The 22,316-nt window shown below is 27.9% G+C and overlaps 1 protein-coding gene and 1 long non-coding RNA gene across 2 annotated transcripts; both read right to left on the reverse strand.

Annotated features, from left to right (window-relative positions):
• Positions 1–11,639: 11,639 nt before the first annotated feature.
• On the reverse strand, positions 11,640–12,519 carry LOC125834586 (uncharacterized). The gene is made up of 2 exons (XM_049513726.1): positions 12,490–12,519; positions 11,640–12,459 (listed from the first exon to the last, which is right to left on the reverse strand). Exon 2 carries the CDS (start codon positions 12,448–12,450, stop codon positions 11,815–11,817), a length of 636 nt encoding a protein of 211 aa, XP_049369683.1. The 5' UTR covers positions 12,451–12,459; positions 12,490–12,519; the 3' UTR covers positions 11,640–11,814.
• Positions 12,520–18,141: 5,622 nt separating this feature from the next.
• On the reverse strand, positions 18,142–18,778 carry LOC125834599 (uncharacterized). The gene is made up of 2 exons (XR_007443366.1): positions 18,584–18,778; positions 18,142–18,518 (listed from the first exon to the last, which is right to left on the reverse strand). It is a non-coding gene; the product is annotated as an uncharacterized LOC125834599 (long non-coding RNA).
• Positions 18,779–22,316: the final 3,538 nt, after the last annotated feature.

Here is a 22,316-nt window from a genome sequence, read left to right on the forward strand (position 1 = left end):
GAAATTTGAATTTGAAATTTGAAATTTGAAATTTGAAATTTGAAGTTTGAAATTGAAATTTGAATTTTGAATTTTGAAATTTGAAAACTTAAGCACTATTTATTAGCTAAAAATGTTATTGAAAAAAAATCAAATAAACTAAAATGTTATTCAATAACATATAATTTCAATACAAATAAATAAGTATATAAAAAATAAAAATCCCCCATCCCCCCAAAACCCGTCCCATCCTGTATATATAGTGGGACGGATGGGACTTATTTTTGTCCCCCCAACCCCGGTCCCGGCCAAATCCCACCAGCGCCATCCCCCGTCCTTTCCCGTCCCCCAGTCCCCGTCCCCGTCCCCTTGCCAGCCCTACTCCAGATTGTGGATCTAATGTCGAATCATTTGATCACCTATATTTTGACTAATAGATCAACTCTATGGATAAAGTTGTTTCACTGGATGGGAATTAATAGGAGCATTCAGGATTGGCAAACTGAATAGAAATAGGTGTGTATGCTAACCAGAAATTAAAGAAAGCAGGAAGAGCTAAGATTATACTATGTGTTTGCTATGCTTTTCTACATTATCTGGCGTGAGAGAAATAAGATCAGATTTCGGAAAAGCAAGTTGGATACGGAGGGAGTTTTGTATATATATATATATATATATACCAGAATAAGCCAAACAAGGAAGAAGTGGCACTGGAACCTAGCACTCCAACAGTTTATTGGTACTCCTTAGAAGGTGTTAGAAGTAATTGAATCTGTACAGATAGTTCCAATAATATTAGTATCATTGTTCACCTAGTTAGTTATATAAAAGGCCTAGATTGTATCAGTTATCATATAAAAAAGGAGAATGAGGTTTTTAAGTGTCAAGTATTTTTGGAAAAAAATAGTGATATTTTGATCGTAAATGAAACAAAAATGATATTTGAAGGCAATTTTTAAATCTTGGGTGACCATTTAAGGAATTAAATCTGAATAAACCAACCAAAAGAAGGATATATTTTTTTTGGAGAAGCTCGGGTTACCTTTGCACCAGACTGCAACATAAAACACAATTCTCCTTAGGGAGTGCATTTTGATTTATAAATGTGGTGTCAAGGATAGTTTGCGCGCACGTTGACCAAACTCCAGCAAAAGCAAGACTAAAAAAGGCATCTTGACTGTAAATTTTTCAAATTTCTTCATACTTCAAATCAACTTGTCAAGATGAACATTAGTTGGTGGAAAACACCCTGCAGACGAATGTTAAAGCCAATATTTTCTGCTATTATCATGTGGACATTATGCATGGAATAGATCACATTAGTGGTTAAAAGTGTTGGGTTTTAAAAGGTGTGAATGAAAAATGAAGAGTTGCGACTTTTATGAAGAGTTGTGACTTTGATGAAAAGTTGCGACTTTTACGAAGAGTTGTGACTTTTATGAAAAATTGCGACTTTTATGAAAAAGTTGTGACTTTTATGAAAAGTTGTGACTTTTATGAAAGGTGGTGACCTTTTCGAAAGATTGTGACTTTTCAAAGGTTTGTGACCTTTCCGGTAAGGCACAATAAGAACCTTTTCACACTACCCTCTGTTTTCTATAAATTGAGGGATTTCCTCTCATTTTAAAATAATTTTTTTGGACTTCTTCTACTACTAAATCTAGTATTCTAAGTGTACTTTACTGTCGTTGAGTGGCTCGCTGACACCAGCGTTTTGGGTATCAATACACTGGTGATTGAGATCATTCTATCCTGGGATGACATATTCCAAATCAAACCTTGGATACTAGAGGGGAATAATTTCCTTAAGGGGACACTGTGCATTCAGTGGGCTTGATCTTCTTTCTGTTTTTCCAGATTCTGGTATGTGTTACAGATTTTAGATTTGTGAATTAATTTATGTTCTTCTGTTCTTCACTGGTTCATTAAACTTTGGTAACTTCGTGTTTCTGCAAAGTTTGTTGAAATCAGTAAGATTCTTTAAACACAGATTGACAACAATTCTTCTTTAAGAAAAAAAATATTTCGTATATTTTATCTAATTTGTTTCTGATTCTAGTTTCTCTACTAGTTCTTAAACTTTATTGTGTCTTAACAAGTTCTTCAAAGTTTTGTTCTAAGTATCTTAGGAATACAAGACGTACAACAAAAAGTATGTATTCCGGAGGCAAGGCACCCAAGGGCGTGACGTAGTGATTGAGATGATAGGTATCCTATAGAATTAGTCGAGGTATGCAAAAATTGGCCCTGGAAAAAAAGAAAATGTATTCTGGAGGGAGAATGGGACACACCATGGCAGATGATCATTATAGTATACTAGTCCCAAAGGCCTCATTTACATACAAATCTTCCATTTCATTTACAAATTCCTCCTCAATGCAAATATCTCAAATTTTCCATTATCAAAACTCCTCCATCCGAATTTTCAGAAATTCATTTGCTCAAAAAAAGAAACAGACCGTGAATCCTAATAGGGGCGGATCTATGTGTATGGGTGGTTGCCTCGGTTAAAACTTTGTATATATATGTGTATATAAGTATAACATATACTTGCCACCAGTGAACCATATGTTGAATGGTGCAACAGGCAAAGGGCTTAATTTTGTACGTGAGAGTCAATATTAAATTTTGAACGTCACATAGATATTAATAAAAATATGTTTAAATAGTATTTTTTGAAAAAAATAATTTTAAAATTGATGGATATTATTATGTTAAAGCATCTGAATTTAAAGGCTTTTCAATATTTAAAGTGGAGATAACTCGCTTGAAGCTATAATTTTTATTTTTTTCAACTATATGGTATTAGATGATGTATACAAATTTGATTTTTTAAGGTGAAAAACCTCTTGTTTTCTCAAAGTTACAGAGAATAAGGTCTCTTATTCCCTAAAAAAAAAAGAATATCAAAAAATAAACTATTAGGTGTATATTTTTAATATTAGAATAGTTAAAAGAAAATAGCAAAATACTAAATATGCATATTTAATCAATTTATTTTATAGGGAAAAAAAACTAAATAATTTTAATTTTAATTTACCTATTTAGATGATATGACATCCCTAACCTCCAAATCTTGGATTTGCCTCTATCCTAATAACTGTGACAGCGTTGGCACAAGATGCTTCAAGCTGAATTTTGCCTCTATTCAATTAATCTAAATAGGTAATTGACATTTTGATACATATGATGTAACTTTAATTTAGAATCACAAAATTAAAATGGAGAGAATATTATTTTTTTTTCTTAAATTATGTGATATAGATAAAATTTGAAAAGTCAATTAAAGTTTAATATGGTTTTTAGATTTTAAGCTATTAATTAATATGATTTATAGTATTTTTTACGTCATGTTTAAATAATATATGTTACTTGCTCTATCCCAATTTATGCGGTACTCAGGGAACTAAAGAGTCAACCAAGTATTTTATATGATTTTTTTTTATCTTTTAGGTTATTAATTATTGTGATTTATAGTACCTTTTATATTATTTTCAATAATATATATTACTTCCTCATTTTCAATTTATGTTGTACTAATTGAAATTTGAGAGTCAATCAAACTTTTTTTCATGTATTTTAAATATTTTAAGTTGTTAATTATTATAATTTACAGTATGTTTATGTAATTTTCAAATAATATATATATAACTCATTTGTCCCAATTTATGTGGTACAAATAAAATTTCAGAAGTCAACCAATTTTTGTATATGTTTTAAAATATTTCAAACTGCTAATTATCGAGATTTATAGTCCTTGTTACGGCCGTTTTCAAATAATACATGTTACTTTCTCTACCTTATTTATGTGGCACCGATAGAATTTAAAGAGTTAACTAATTTTTTTTGTCTTTATAATATATACTTAAAAGATCTATCTATATATAATAGGAGAAGAAAAAACGCATACGTGTCAGTACCACAAAATTAGTAGAAATATTAAATAATAAATAACAATTTAAAAACCAGAATTTTTTTTAAAAAAAACATAAATTAGAAATCATTTTTAAAATGTTTACGTTAAAACTGTTGTATTGATTATTTTTTTTAATAAATTAAATATGTTTGTTCCTAATAAAATGCTAACTATCTAATTTTAAAAAAAATAAATTTAATAACAGTAGAAGTTATAGTTTATGAATTATCAAAATTAATTAATTTAAAATTTAAAAATCTATATTAGGAGAGGAAAAAACGCCTACGTGTCAAGACCACAAAAATCGTATTTTTAAATAATTAAATATAAATCATTTAAAAATAGTTTTGAAAATTAGTCCCATGTAACTGAAAACTGTTTTTAATTTTATTTTATAAAAAAAATTATAACTTAAATACGGTAAAAAAAATTCCCACAAAGTTTGATGATATTTTAACTGAACATTTAGTTTAATGAATATTTATTAAATACGGTAAAAAAAATCCCACCAAGTTTGATGATCTTCTTTAATAAACGTTTAGTTAATATATATATATATATATATATATATATATATAATAGGAGAAGAAAAAATGACACGTGTCAGCACTATAATTTTTCTTGAATTTTATTATCTTTAGTTAATTTAAATAATAAATTCAATTTAAATAACTTAATTATCTTTTGTTAATTTAAATAATATATTCAATTTTAAAAAATAAAATAAAAATATAAAACATTTTTTTTTTTATAAAAAAAAGCAGTTATATAAAATAGTTTAAAGTTACCGTTTATTAACTTTAAAAGCAATATTTATGCAATGCACAAAATTGTAAATAAATATATTATTATACAAACATAAAATTATAAGAATGACACGTGTTAGCACTATAATTTTTCTTGAATTTTATTATCTTTAGTTAATTTAAATAATAAATTCAATTTAAATAACTTAATTATCTTTTGTTAATTTAAATAATATATTCAATTTTAAAAAATAAAATAAAAATATAAAACATTTTTTTTATATAAAAAAAAGCAGTTATATAAAATAGTTTAAAGTTACCGTTTATTAACTTTAAAAGCAATATTTATGCAATGCACAAAATTGTAAATAAATATATTATTATACAAACATAAAATTATAAGAATTTTTATGTTACCATTTCATTCCTGGAATAATTTAAAACTTTAATTAATTTTTATTATATAAACATCTACTCTTTAAAAAAAAAATTCAACATACAAAAAACTTAAGTAACCAATTAGAAAATTTGATGTATTTTCTTATAAAATTATTTTTACTAATTAATATTTAAATTTAAATTTGCGGTTTAAAAACTGTTCAATACACAGTTACACTCCCACTTCTACACAATCTCTAAATCTATCTAATTATCTATTCATTTTTAAAAAAATATATTTTAAAAATAAAAAATAAAATTTCAACTACAAATAATTGTCCCTAAAATTCCTCACCCATTTGCTTAACTTCCTATTCCCAACAAATTCAACTGTATCATTCAGTAAACTTAACAATATAATTCAGTCAGTATTTTCTTTAGTTTTCTGGTGAAAAAAAAAATGCATCTCAATAAAGGAGAGTCAAAGCAACAATAATCCTTATCATTCATTCATGGAAAGGTAAGTGTTTGCATAGTTCCTCTATTTTTCTTTTGTTTTATGTTGCTACATTAACAATAACTGTACTTTATATTGAAAACTCTAGATCATCAAGATGATCAGTTGATTTTTTTAAAAAAAAAATCAAAGAAAGAAGATCGTTTAATGAAGATGGGATCAAACAATTTTGGTGTTGAATATATGTAGTTGAAGAAGGAGAAATTTATATGCAGATGAGTGATGATCGTATTATAGATTAATATTTTTTTCTTATTGTATCCAAACTTGAATTCATTTTCTTTATTCTAATTTTATTCATTTGATTTTAATATTAATTGAAAGTTTGAATTATAAATTGAAAGTTGATCTACATCGTCATGCAATTTATTTATTTATATAAATCCTTACTAACATTTGTTAAAAAATTGTTCTTTTCAAGTTAACAAACAAATAGAAGAGAATTAAAGAAAGAATGATAGAAAAGAAGATAAACAGAAAAAAGGGGAGAAAATAAATGCAGATAAAAAATTCTCAAGGAAGAATAACAAACTGATTCATATTTCATAACTTGAATTGTACTTTGTTTCAGTTTAGAGAGTTTGATTCTAATTCATGTATTGTTTTGATATTGTTTATAATTGATGAGTTGCAATAAAATCTAATAACATGTAGTTGGACTTCTTAGAATAAAGAAATATCAATCATATTCAAATTACAATAAAGAAGAAAATTATTGAGGAAGAAAATTTGAGAATGGAGAGGCCAAATTTTATATACTTTTGGCGAAGTTGAGATGAAAGTCATACATTTGAATATACTTTCCTATATGTAAAGGTATTCATTTTCTTAACACATTTCTAATATTTTATTAATATAGAAAAAAATAATTCAAATTTTGTAAATGTATAGGCACTCATTGTCTTTGTTTCTCACTCTTCTATATATAATAAAATAATAATACTGTTTCATTTTCATACAAATATTTTTAATAATGCGTAAAGTTATTATTTTTAAAATCATAATTGGTTATTATAATGAGTATACTTTTATTTTTTACAGTAAAATGTAAAAAGGAAAAGCATAATATTATTAATTATTAAAAGGGAAAGAACGGAAAACTGTAAATAATGGAAACATTTGCCATTCATCCAAATAGTAATACATAATTAGATTAATTAATAATTAGTAATAATTTAATATTCACAATTTTTTATTTATAAAAAATCAATATTAATAATTGTTTTTATTGATTTCAAATGAAATTTAAGATATGTGGGTTGTGCAACGAGATTTTATTATAAAGGTGTTAAATTTTATTTGTCCATCTTGCAAATTTTCTCAATTAGATATTTAAGCTATATACATTTTTAATACGTACGGACTCTATTTTTTGGGTAATTATCATTTTTTTATATAAAATATTTAAACTAACTTTTCACAGCTAATTATCATTCTTTATAAATTTTTAAATAATAATAATAATAACAATAATAATAATAATAATATAATAATAATAATAATAATATATATTATAGGAAATGTGATAGCGCCTATGTGTTAGCACCACAAAAATAATTTTTACGAAAAAAAATTGAAATCTTCTCTCTCTCTCTCTATATATATATATGTATAATAGGATAGGTTATAGAGTGTGTTATTTCTTTTTGTTTTTTTTTTTTTTTTTGGGGGGGGGGGGGAGTTTTCATATTTATATTAATAATTAATAATAAATTATTTATTATTTTTAGTAATAAAAAAATTATTATTATTATTTATTAATAAAAATGTGAAAAATTCCCAAAAATTATTATTAGTATTATTTGGCAAATTTTTATGTTCTTTATATAGTATTTATTTAAATTCAAAGATAAAATTTCAAATTTGGACGTCAACCAATTTTAATACTTATTTTTTAGTATAGTTTTATATTGCAACTATAAAAATATTTAAAAAAAAATTGAAAGATAAAGTTTATTAAAATTAGTGTAGAAATAAAGATAAATTTTACTAAATATGATTAATTTTTAAAATTTTGAATTTGAATGGGAAGTTACTAATAATCTTTTAAAATTTGAATCGAAAACTAACTCCATACTAGATAAAGCCAAATTTCAATCTATTTTTTCCTATATAAACTAATTTTTCATCAAAAATTTTATTTTATTCTCTACATATAAAAATATATACAAAAAATTGAAAGATAAAGTTTATTAAAATTAGTTTACAGATAAAGATTAATTTTATTATATATAATTACTTTTTTTAATTTTGAATTTGAATGGGAAGTTACAATTGATTTTTAAAATTTGAATCAAAAACTAACTCTATACTAAGATAAAGCAAATTTCAATTTATTTTTTCCTATATAAACTAATTTTCTATCAAATATTTTTATTTCTCTAAATATAAAAATATAAAAAAAAATTGAAAGATAAAGTTTATTAAAATTAGCTTACTGATAACGATAAATTTTACTAAATATAATTAATTTTTCGAATTTTGAATTTGAATGGGAAGTTACCATTGATTTTTTAAAATTTGGATTGTAAACTAACTCTATACTAGATAAAGCTACATTTCAATCAATTTTTCCTATATAAAGTAATTATCCATCAAATGTTTTTCAGAAAAAAATCTAAAACAAAAAAATAACATAAAAAACTGATTTATAATAATTCAAAATACCGTCAAGCATGCACAATATAACCAAAATTTTAATTGAAATAAATTATTTTATTGTCAGACTAATCCAAAATATTTGCTCAATTTTGCTCCTCCTTTATAGCAAACACGTTCATGCCTCCCTTTTTATAGCGTATATTATATTAAGAGGAAATAATTATAGGCAACTAAATCAATAGACTACTTGACTTTCATTTTGAGTATTTCCTCAACCTACTAATAATTAATTACAATTATTAGTCTTAAAATAAGTTTTAACGCTACAATTTAACTATCACTTACTACACACAAAAAATAATTTATCATTGAATTAAAAAAAATTAAATTAAAATATAAAATTAAAATAAAAGAGATAATGTTAGTTGTTGATGATTTTGAGTAGTCAAGTGCCTCATTATTTCAAATTTTACTTTAAATTACTAAATCGATTGAGCGTATTTATTAGTTTTAATTTTGTTTAAAAAAATGCATGACTAAGATTATTTAAGTGGAGTGATAAATAGGCTGAGAAAATGATCAACTAATATTTTATTATTATTTTCATTATATAAATTTTTTAATTTAATATTTTTTAAATGCTATGTTTTTAATTAAATTCCTATCATGCTTAAATTTTTTTATGTAATATTTTTATAATATTAATTTTAGATTTTAAAGTTGATGTATATTCTTTGCAACTTGAGAATTTTATGATAAATTTGTATCATATTTGATCTTTTTTAATAAATTATAAGTATTCAAGATGTGTCAAGAAGTACAGAAAAACTTGCTTTGCAAATCATCTCATAATAACTCATACGTTAATAGGTTTCACTCATTGATATACTAATTTACATTAAAAAATTTGAACACATGATGTATAACATAATTACTTTCTTTAATATTATCTGCGCAACGCGCGGATACATATGCTAATATAAATAATAAATTAAAACAAAACAACCACAACTGTTGGAGAACTGAAGTGGGTTGGGGTTGGGGGTAGGGGTGGAAGTCATAATGTTGGAGAACTAAAGCAGAGGGCCGAGTGGGGTGGGGGTGGGTGTAGGGTTAGAATAGGATATGATGTGGATAATTGAGGAGAGGGTAATTAAATTATTTATTTATTTAAAAATTCTAATTTAAATTGTACCTTTGTTGCCTAAATTAAATCCTTAAATATGCATATAAAAAAAACCTCATTAGTGAATTTCAAGTTAAGTATTTGAGTAAAATAAATGAAAAGAAAAAGAAAAATTCTCCGACAACTTTAGTATGTTGTGAAGAACTTAATTGTATTTTTAAAAAGAGATAATTGTGAAAAACACACCTAAATTATTTTTTTTATTTTTTTTTAGTTTCATACATAAACTATTGAGAGTGTGAGTTTCATACCTAAACTATCACGTATTATTGGTGGTACTAGCGGCGTTTACGTCTCCTTCGTTAGCCATTCTCTTAGTGACAAATCTTTGCTCTGATACCACGTTGTCATGGACTTAGAGATTCACTAATGTTCCGTGCGGCACTTGACAACTTACTCACGAATCTCTCACGATCTTGTAAGCTCAAGTAAGCCCTTTGAAGCTAGATCGCTAAGAGAATGGAAAGAAAGACTTAGAAAGATTAGAGAGCTTTTGGAAGAAGATTTTTTATTGCTTGGAAGATTGCTTACAACTTGCTTGATTGCTTGCTTCAAGCTTGGATGCCTTACAAATGAATGCCCCATTTATTTATACTACAACCTAGGAATTAAAGTGCAAATAATATTTACTTTATAAGTCCCTCTAATAATTATACTTTGGTCCCATTCTAGAATTCTCTACATATTCTAGGGAATTCTTAAGCCTTCTTGGAAATTCTCAAGGGAGTTCTAGAATCTTCTACTAACCTCCCCACAACTCTAGATTCTTCTCCCTTATTTCGGTGTCGAATTTGAACTGTGAAGTAGCGGGACATGACACTTGACATAGCAAAATCTGAGCAAGAGGTGCAAGAACTTAAGCAAGTTGTCAAGTGTCACACGTGTACTTAGTAAAAAGACAAAGGATGTGACAATAGGGTGAGCCTCACATACATTTTGTTGGTCGTGTGATTCATTGGACAAAACAAATCAGCCTAAGGTGGTGGGATATAGAGACGAGGTGTGCATTTGAGAGTGGAGAACACCATTAATGTAGAGTGACACTTGTGAAATTTACTTTCTTATTTACAATAAAAATATTATGTTTCTCATTTTAAAAATATTATCTTCCTAGAAAGAAAAAAAATCATTCGTAATGGCTTTTTCCAAAAAACGCATACTACTTAACAATAATTAAGCTCCACCTTCTGTGTATTAATTATTGCATTCATGTCCCACACACCTTGTTTACTTTAGTGGCAATTATTTGAAATTGTCATCTAACTATTTAAGTAGCTTCATTACAAAATAATCTACGTCATTATAATACTAGCTAACCATTTCAAGATAAGACATGTTTAAGCTAATTTACATTAAGGAATTAATATTTGATAATTAAAAATATAGGAAGGAGCAAAATATCATCAAATGCAAGCTTTTTAAAGTTATTTTCTCAATATGAAATTGGGATCTTCTATAATAAATATAAATATAAAAATCATTTGATTAGGACATTTTAACAATATACTCCTATATCATACGTCATAACTCATACATTTATGTTAGCTTTTCTATTGGGTTATTATTTGACATTTGACAAGTGATAGCCGATCAATCAATTTTATAGATAGCTATCTTCTTTTTTTCTCCTTTTCTATTTCCTTTTGTTGCAATTTATACGGTGTACAATTTTTTTCCGGAATTAGCTTAAAAAAATGTTATTTTTAAATATAGATTTAAATTTAACATTTTACATTTAATTCTTAATAAGAGTATTTGTAATTATATAAATATTTATAACTTATTTTAAATTCATAAATTTAAAAAATTATTTTTTTGTAAAAATCGTAATTAATCAAATTATATCATCTAAATTGGAATAGGACGAATAATTTTAATGGGGTGAACCAAAAAGATAAAAGAAGATTTTATGATATAATTGAAATCCTACACACACCTAATAAATATGATGTTACAATTACCAGACTGTATTTCCAATATGCAATTATATATCTTTTGTACTTTAATCTATTCTTTATTTCCTTTTCCATTTCTTTTCCTACAACACTATGACTGTCCAAAAACCAATATGAAGGTGGGAGTCATTGGTGACTTGATGCAGAGATGGACTCCATAAATTCTTTATCTAAATATTGTTTTATTTTGTTTGTCTGATTTTTATTTGATAAAAAAAAAAAAAAAAAAAATTTGTGATTTGAAACTAGAAACATATCAAATATCATTTAATCATGTGATTCTAAACATATTTTGTAAAGAGTTGTAAAATAAAAAAAGACACTATTATAATAAAATTTTAAAAATAAGGAAATCAAACAAATTAAAATATATAGAGAAGGAAAACATCAAATCATATAACTGGGCTCAATCACAGCCTGGTTGACTCACTGAAACTATATTCATTCGGCTTGAATCATTGCCCAAAGAACAAAAAAATAAAATAAAAATTACACTAACGATAAACAACTATATATATGATTATTGATGAATCGACTTAGCCATTGAACCCGGTCTGACTCCACACTGCATCTCGAACTCGACTCATGTCCCGACCCTTTAATGTCCTTCCCACGCCTTCAAACATCGAATCGGTTGTTGATTTTCGTGACCTACCATATCCACGAGCTAAATACTCATGTGGCGGAACCATATCCAACTCATGATCATCAACACCATCGTCTGAGTCATGAAATGACTCAACCGAGTCAACTCGATATATCTTTGACCAATCAGGAACATTCACGGGAGCCGAGGACGCCATGTGGTGTCCACGTGGAGACTGCGCTGCCAGGCTGTCTTGTCCACGAAATTGATGAATGATCCGAGATGATGACGTGGCTTTACCTGCATCATCATCAAAGGCCAATGACAAGCCGCCTCCTCCTCCAGCTTGGCGTCGGCTGCTCCTAAAACTTCCGACGTCACTCTCTGCGGTCGCGCGTGAATTACAAGCGCCGTTCATCAAATGATCATCGTCGCCACCGTTGACCACCATATCATCAACGGTTGACCAAACATCATCTTCTCCAAATTCCGATGTTTCGTTGACTGTTTGATTTGCATGATTGTAACTGTAACTTCCTAAATACCTTTCACTCATACTGATGGTCAGCTTTCGACCTTTCGCCATTTAATTAACTTATATATATATATATATATATATATTGAATTACGAAAATACTTTATTTTCTTTAATTAACTACTTGAGTTACCAGAATCTTGATTTTCCGGCGATCCCAGAAAAAAATCATAAATAAAAATGAGTTTTAGCTCTCTGAAAGAAAGCTCAAAAGTGTAGACTCAGCTTCTAAGGCTGGTGTTGTATATATAAGATGTGATAGCGAGAGGGGAAAACTTAATTTGCATTTCATGTGAATTTAATTTGGAGGTCATTTTGCAATCGTCATCATAATTTCATAAATATTAAAGTAGATGTAGTGAATCAAAATCATCCTAAACTAGTAAACATATTACTAGTTAGATATTTAAACTACTAAACATGGCCGTGCTTCACGCAATGTAAAAAGAAATGTTAAAATCATGATTTTTTTAAAATAATATTTGGTGCGATTGTCAAATTCAAATAAATTAAATGCTAAACTCTAACTCATTTTAACACATAATTTTACTCTCTTTATCTAATAATAGTTGTTCATTATTAATTTGGCACTCCATTTAAGAAATTGTAAATGATAAGGGTGATTTTACCAAATATTCCTATTAAATATTAGTCATCCAAATGATTAAAGTTCATTAAATCTAACTAAAAGAATTGTGTCAACTATAAAAGCTTCTTGAACTTTTCAACCCAATAACTATATTCTTAGATTCACAAGAAATCAAGTATGTTTTCCCTTGAAAATAAATTATGATGTCAAACTTCTAATAGCTTTCAAACTCAATAACTTTGATCCTTATATCTTCAATCTTCACTTTTGAATCTTCAATATTCATTTTTGAAGCTTGAACTTTTTTATCCACAATATTGGAACCTTCAACTTTAACAATATTAGAACTTTTAAGATTTTTTTTGATACATTATCAAGCTCTTTTCTATTTCTTCAAAAAATTATGTTTATAATATCATTGGCAATTGAGAGAATTTTAAAGAAGTAATGCAAGTAGCAGAAGGAGTATTAGGTATTGGAATGGAATGACGTATTTTAATAATAAATGTGCTTGGCTATATATTAAATATTGAAAGCCTAACTTTGATTTATAATTCCAAAGTATTGGGAAATGAATTCAAAAATATGATTTAGTAAGGGTAAAATGGATAGAAACGGGTAAATTATCCATGGATTTCATAAAGTGGAAAAATATTATTGTCCATCTAAAATTTTAGATGAACAATAATATTTTTCCACTTTATGAAATTCATGGATAATTTACCTATTTCTACCATTTTACCCTTACTAAATCAGATTATTGAATTCATTTCCCAACACTTTGGAATTATAAGTCAAAGTTAGATTTTCATTTCAACATCTAATAAATAGCCAATCACATTTATTATTAAAACATGTCCTTCCATTTCAGTGCCTAATACTCTTTCTGCTATATGCATTACTTCTTTAGAATTTTCTCAATTGTCAATAATATTATAAGCATAATTTTTAAAGAAATAAAAAGAGAGACAAAAAAGAGCTTGATAATGTATCCGGAAAAAAAACCCTTAAAAGTTCTAATGTTATGCCCGTTTGGCCATGCGATATGATATCATGATATGAAATCATGATATGGTATCATGATATGGAATCATGAGATGAAATTGAAGGTTTGTTTGGACATGCGATATGGAATTTTTGTGTTGTATATTTTCTCATAAACATAAAAATCCCATAAGTTGTAAAACTATTAAAATAACCCCAATTGTTTATTCAATCTTATCAAATAAACAAAAATTATAAAATCGCATAATAAATGATTACAAAGTTATTTGTTCTTCAGTTAAATAATTGTTTCATCTAACTTTAATTTAATTAAAAAAAATTGAACATAAATTGTACTTGATATGTTCATATCTCTCAACTACTCTTACAAATAACCTATAAAGTAGAAAAAAAACATACATTAGTGAGTAAATATTAACTTAGAAGTTAAATGCACTAAGATAAAAATTAACAAACATCACTAACTTCTAACTATTTACAAGAAAAATCAATAGTTAAATATTATTGAATAACGAAATTTTAAATAGTTACCACAAGTTTGAGTCAAAATCACTTCTAATAAAATTTAATCAAAAAAATTAAAACTAGTCCACTTGACTAAATATTAATAACTAATTGATCAAATTTTCCTAAGTCCTCAATCAATTGGACTTGATATCCTTCAATCATGTGAACGAACATTTTGCAAATACTAAGATTAAGAAAGTGCGGCACCGCCAATGAAAATTGTCTTTTATCAATATTATGCTTAGTCATAAGATTAAGACGTTTTTTATTATTATGAAAAATAAAAAAAGTATTACTCCCTTTGTTCTCATTTATATTCACCAAATGAATTTCTACTTTATCATTTATATTCACCAAATTTAAAGTGATAATAAATTTTATATTGGTGAGAATAATAAATTTTAAAAAGTAATGATGTCATTATAAATTTTATTTACATATGAAACAAATGGTTAGTAGATATAAATGTGGGGTTGTTTTAACAAAATATAAACTCATGGATCAATTATTGTATTAAAATATCTCAAATCATGATATGAAATCACATGGTGATTCCATATCATGGTTTTTGGAGAATATGATATCACCTCTCATGATATGAAAGCGTGAGATGAAATCAGTGTAAAATCGCATGTCCAAACGCTGATTTCATCTCACGACATCATATCGTGATATGATATCGCATGGCCAAACGCCTACTAAATTTGAAGGCTCCAATATTGTGGATAAAAAGGTTCGAGCTTCAAAACGGAATATTGAAGATTCAAAAGTGAAGATTGAAGATATAACGATCAAAATTATTGAGTTGAAAGCTATCAGAAGTTTGACACCATAATTTATTTTCAAGGAAAAAATGTACTGGATTTCTTGTGAATCTAAGAATGTAGTTATTGGATTGAAAAGTTTAAGAGTTTTTATAGCTGACATAATTCTTTTAGTTGGATTTAATGAATTTTAATCATTTGGATGACTAATATTTAATAGCGATAGTTTGGTAAATTATCCCTATCATTTACTACTTTTTAAAGGTGTGTCCAGTCAATAGTGAACAACTATTATTGGACAGAGAAAGTATTAAAGTAGTAATAATTGAACATTAAGATGCTTTTATCCATTTAAATACGTTTTTTTATAAAGTTATGATATAGTAATAAGTATAAAAATTAGAATAAACACTTTAAGTTATAAATAAAATAAATGCATAAGACTTGTCTTTTTCGGATGCAAATTCACGGAGAAGGTATTATTGGCTCGGGAAATTATCAGGGATATACACTTAAGAAGCAAGGAGGCTAATGTAGTGGTGAAGTTGGATATGGCTAAAACATATGATAGAGTGGCGTGGATATTCCTAACTAAAGTCCTACGATAGTTTGGTTTCAGAGATGATAATAGATATGGTTTGACGGTTGATTTCTGCAAATTGGTACTCGGTACTAATTAATGGACAAAGCCATGATTTCTTTCACTCAACTAGAGGACTAAAACAAGAGAATCCTCTGTCTCCAACTTTGTTCATCATGGTTGCTGAGGTATTATCCAGAAGCCTCAATCAACTCAATGATCAGGAGTCTTTTAGAGGATTCAGAATGCCCAAATGGAGCCCTAAAATTAATCATCTGGCATATGTTGATGATAAAATTTTATTTGGCTCAGGAGACAGGCATTCAGTGATCCAAATGATGAAGGTATTGAGGGATTATGAAAGGGTATCGGGTCAGATGATTAACAAGGAAAAGAACTTTTTCTACCTACATGACAAGACTCCTTTGATTATCACAGTATGACTGAGAAAATTTACTGGGATTAGGCCTGGTAACTTCTCGTTCACATATCTAGGTTCTCCTATTCCTATATACTATGGAAGAAAGAAAAGAAGCTACTTTGAGGGTTTAATAAAACATGATTGCTGCTAGAATATTCTCATGACAGAACAGGTTCCTATCATTTGGTGGAAAATATATATTGATAAATCATGTACTGCAATCGATTCCAATCTACATGTTATCTACTATGTCTCCACCAAAAAGTGTTATAGACCAAATTCATCAGCTCTTTACTAATTTCTTCTGGGGAAACTATGCTGGAATAAGAGGTAAACATTGGGTAACTTGGATGGATATGTGCTACCCAAAAAGTGAGGGAGGATTAGGCTTCAAATCCCTCTATGATATATTTAATGTCCTATTTGCTAGACGGTGGTGGATTTTTAGAACTCAGACATCTTTGTGGGGCACATTTATGTGAAATAAGTATTGTAAGAATCATCATCCCATAATGGCTCAAAATAGAGGTGTATCACAGGTCTGGAGGGAAATGGCAACAATCAGAGAAGATGTGGAGCATGAAATATGTAGGCAACAGAAGGAAGGTACTGCTAGTTTCTGGCTGAAAAACTGGACTAAGCAAGGTGCTCTATATTATACAGAAATTAAAAGGAGTAGAGAAAGAAGTGGAGGTTAAAGAGATGATCCATAATGGGCAATGGAACATAAGACTAAGTCAATTGTTATCTCAGGAAATGGTGGAATACATTCTGGAGACTATTAATCCCAATATGAGCATGGTTGAATCAGACAAGACATGGTGGATAGGAAATAATCAAGGAGATTTCACTGTTAGATCAGCTTTTCAGTTAACAAGGCAGAAAGGAGAAGAGAAAGAATGGATGAATAATATATGGATCAAGGGGCTACCGTTTAAAATCTCCTTCTTTCTTTGGAGGGTATAGCGAAGGCGAATTCCCACAGATGATGTTCTTAAAAGAATGAAAGTACATGTGGCATCCAAATGTTACCACTATAATGTGGGAGAGGCGGAAACAATGCAACACCCTTTTCAAACAACTCCCATAGCCCAAAAGCTATGGAAACACTTTGTTTCATATACATGTATTAGCATCGAAGGAGTTCACTTGCAACAACTTATTACTATTTGGTGGGACTGGCCAAGACAGTGTAAGGAGAAGCAAATCCTCAAGGCAATACCAACAATTATTTTGTGGGAGTTATGGAAAAAGAGGAATGCTAGAAAACATGGAAAAGAGGTGGCATATGCTAGAATACTGGGGCAATGTCAACACACAATCCAAATTCTAATGAAAGTAAAATATCATTGGGTTAGAGGAAGATCTCAGGATTGGATGGACATACTTACCACTCTTAGTATTTACAAGCCAATACTATACTATAAAATAGTGTACCGGGAAAAACCAGTAATAAGATGGGTGAAATGTAATACATATGGTGCATGCAGGGGAAATCTTGGACAAAGTTCATATGGCTTCAACATAAAAGACAACAAGAGAGAGATAATATATGCAGATGCCCAAACCATAGGGGATGCAACAAATATGGAGGCTGAAATTATAAGGGTACTGAAAGCGACGCAGTTTTGTGATACTCATAACTTTAAGAAAATTATACTGGAAACTGACTCATTGACACTCAAACACATATTTCTAAAGCAGTGAAACGTGCATTGATCACAAATGGAAAAGATAGAGGACATACAACAGAATATATCAAGGAAACAAGTTCAAATAAGGAATATATTTTAGGAAGCTAATCAGTTCGCAGACTATCTAGCAAATATAGCCCTAGATCAAGCAGAGAAGATAGAAGTAAGAAGTTTCTACAATCTACCAAGCAAAGGAAGACGGAACATTAACGTAGACAAACAACAAATTCCGTCATTGAGAATTAAAACAAGGAGGATTAACCCAATAAGCTACGCTAAGTGCAGTTACAAATCAGAAATACACAACGATAATATGTACAGATCAGATTTTTGTCTTCTAAGAGACGATCTAGTTGTATTGAAGCTTTCTAGCCTAGAGCTACCTCAACTCACAAAAAAGGACAAGCAAAAAGTGGGGGATCTCAAACCAATAAATCACTGGAAGTGAAGACTCGATCCAGCAGGTCGATATACCTCAAAGCCTTCAGGAGGAGTGTCATGGTTAAATCCCAACAAAAAGTTCATCTTGAACTACAAACGCCTCCACCGGATTTCACATCTGGAAAAAAGATGAAGTTAGTTGCTAGTTTAGTTAGAGGTGGAACAACATCAAAAAACAAATACCTTTGTTAGCTAATACAACACTTCCACAACCACGGATGGAGCACATTAATGACCAGAGAAAGAAAATGAGCAACGACAAGGAGAAGGGAACAAGAAACATAGGAGCGGCGGAGAGTAGGATTGGGATTTATGGGAAGCTCTAATTAAGAAACCCTATTTTAGGGGAAGACTAGTACTTAGCTAGTCTTGAACTTCCTAATATGGGTCAGCTGAACATTTCTTATTTTGGGCTTATTTTCTGATTGTTTGTATGACTTTTTGGTGAAGAGAAATAAACGGACCACTGGTCCAAAGTATTTAATTAATATATATATATTAGCCTCAAAACCTCTTCCTTAAAGAAATTGTTTGAAATAAAAGAAAAGTATTAAGATTCTATATTTAAGAAATTTTTTTATAATGCTTTTCAACATGTATTATAAAGAAAAGTCATCAAATTACAATTAATCAACAATATAAGTATGCGTATAGAAAACAAAGTCAAAATTATTGATAAACGATTATTAATGTGAAAACTCCATCCATCTTTTGTACTTACCCCTAAAATCAACATTAAAACAAAAAGTAGAATAATATACATTGTAATAATCCGCAACATGATATAATATGAATTAGAAAAAAATGGTATTTTACACATTAATGTGAAAATAATCCGAAATGAAATTTAACTCATCAATTGAGAAATCAAAATTTAAATAAAAAACGACATTAGATTAGAATATAATTAAACAAAAGAATTAAGCAATATGGAAACATGACAAAATACAATTATACAAATATGATAATTTGTTCCAAATAAATTCAAGAATTTATAAATAGCAAACCAAATAAATTTCAAGAATCTAAAATAGCAAAACAATTGAAAAGGTAGTCATCTAAAATGGTAATGATGAAAGTAAGATGCACAATATCATTATTAAAATTGAGAAATCAAAATTCAAAAAAATACAAGTCTAATATTTTTTTTCCCAAATAAGTTCAAGAATTTATAAAATAGCAAACCAAATAAATTCAAGAATCTATAAAATAGCAAAACAGTAAAATAATCATCTAAAATGGTAATGATAAAAGTATGACACAAAATATCATTATTAAAATCTTATATAATATTAATATTTTCAAACAAAAACAAATAACCTGTACTGCCTAAACAATCCCATAAAAAAGGAAGCAATTTGTGAACATAAAGTATTTCTTTATGGCATAAATAGTTAGAGATTTATAGGAATTATTATGAAAGGAGACATTGACTTCACCTCCCCAATTGATTTTGAGACAGAAAAAACGTTTATTGACAAAAAAAAAAGAGTATAAATAATAATTAAAAGAAAAGATGAAAAGTTAAAAAATTGTATAAGAAGATTTAATGAATTAATCATGATCTTTAGACGTGGGGGGAGACGGAGGGTTGATTCTTTTTTACTAATAAATGTTGATATAATTTAATTACATTAATTATAGATAAAGAATAAAACATTAATCAAAATATTTAAATATCAAAAATCCCTAAAAAGAGAGAAAAAAAAGATAAATATGAATGGAGTCATATATATATATATATATATATAAATATTATCCTCTGAATTTTTTTTTACCATTTTAAAGCCTAATTTATGTCACATCTTTTAATATATATAATGTTTTATTTTTAAACCTATGTGTTTATATATTTTTGTTTAAGTTCATTAATATTATAAGTAGACTATTCTTGTAGAAGTTTATTGTAAAATCTAATATTATTTTCTAGAGATAAAAAATAAAATCACCCTCAAATTTGATAGCAAATCTTACTTTAATACTTTAATTATACGGGCATTTAAATATCTTTTTAACAATTCTCAAGTGATTTAAATATACCCATAAGGATTGACGTGGCATAGTGAGCGCACTCGCTCTTCTAAAGCCCATGATTTTTTATAAAAAAAACTAAATGTATAAAATCGTACTCATGATTTTTTTTTTACTAGTCAATATATAACTAAACTTTAAATATTATTATTTTTATATATATTAACTTATAAAAAAATATGTGAATTTTCTTAATATCCAAAAACTTTTAATCTTTTTTTTTTAATAATTGCTTTTCCAAATATAACTTCTTCTCCATTGAAGCACAAACTCCTCCTTAGTCACCTTTTCCTCCATCTTCATTTCCAACTCTGCCCACTACCTCCATTCCATCAATCCCTTAGTAATTCACAAAATCTAACACTAACATCATATTGTTGATGTCGATTTCACAAATATAAATTTTCTAGGATTATAACTGACCTATTTTTGTTTTTTTTTTTAATTATTATTTGTGATGTTAATAATATGGATTTATCGTTGACAAGAAAAAATTATTTTCAAGAAAATTCATTCTCCCAAGGGACAGACTGGAGGGGGGGGGGGGGGGGGCAAAGAGTATTGTAAATTTGTAATGGATCCTTCTCTATAGGGGGCATGAGTATTGTAAATTTGTAATGGTTCATTCTCTATATATATATATATTTAAATAGTGAAGAAAAAAAGAGAGCGGTGAAGGGCTGAAAATGGTAAAGAGCGAGAAAGAAGAAAGAAAGAGAGGGGGTGGAGGGATGAAAATGGATCCACATTTTGAATTTTCATTTTAGAAAATGAATTTTAAATTAATTAATTAGTGTAAAATAATTTCAAAAAGTTTATAAGAAAAAATGATGAATAAGTTAAGAAAAAGTAAGATTAATGACGTGGTGCCGACATAACTATGATGTGGTGCTTAAATAGTTATGAAGCGCGGGATGAGAGTGGTATTATAAACTTAAGGTGACATTTAATTCACTTCAAAGTTGTTAATGAGGTATTTAAATGTATGTGTAGTTAAATGAAATAAGTTTTGTTGTCAAGTTCAAAAGTAATTTGATATATTTTCTCTATTTTTATGATTGTTATTTTAATATTACATGCATTATGTATGTATGTATGTATGTATGTATGTATGTATGTAAGTATGTAGTATTATGTATATACATATTTAAGTTTCACTTATCTTCAAGGTATAATACATTAACGTGTTCTTTAACTTGACTTCAACTGATATTAATGTCACAATTTGAGACTATCCCTAAATTATTACACGGTAGTTAGAGTCACGAGTGACCCAAAGCTAACTAGTAGTATGACATGACATTAAGATTCATACATATACACTGAAATAATCTATGTGGAAGTTGAGCCTGAAGGATAAAAGAAATCCAAGTCTTAACTTAATAATCAAACTGGAATTCGTCCTAAGTCAATTCATTAAGCTGAAAACTAATATATGAAAGCCTTTAGTAAGATGAGTTATTGGGACAATCCCCTAGTTAACTCTAATTGTCTGAAAATTGAATAACTGAAATAAAGAAAAATAACATAGGCTCGAAAAATGAGGACCCACCAATATTGCTACTAAGCTGATTGAAATTCGTACTAACCATGAGCGGAATGTTGAGCATCTGAGCCTATATTATAAAATAATATAGCGCACAAGGATATGCGTCAATACTTTACATGCACTCAGACATGTATCACAAGTCTAGTATAATGAACATGATAAATCTAAAATGTTGAACTAAATTACATGACCTGATGCAATGACCAAGTAAATCAACATGCAACTTATAAGTACTAAATCGAAATTACTAAATACACAGTCATACAATATATGAAAATTGGACAGCGAGAAATACTAATAACCGACATACTTTATTGAGCTAATTAATGGAGTCCA

This window comes from Solanum verrucosum, unplaced genomic scaffold (genome assembly GCF_900185275.1).
Source record: "Solanum verrucosum unplaced genomic scaffold, falcon-dt-bn FXZP01000287.1, whole genome shotgun sequence".
Lineage (NCBI taxonomy): Eukaryota > Viridiplantae > Streptophyta > Magnoliopsida > Solanales > Solanaceae > Solanum > Solanum verrucosum.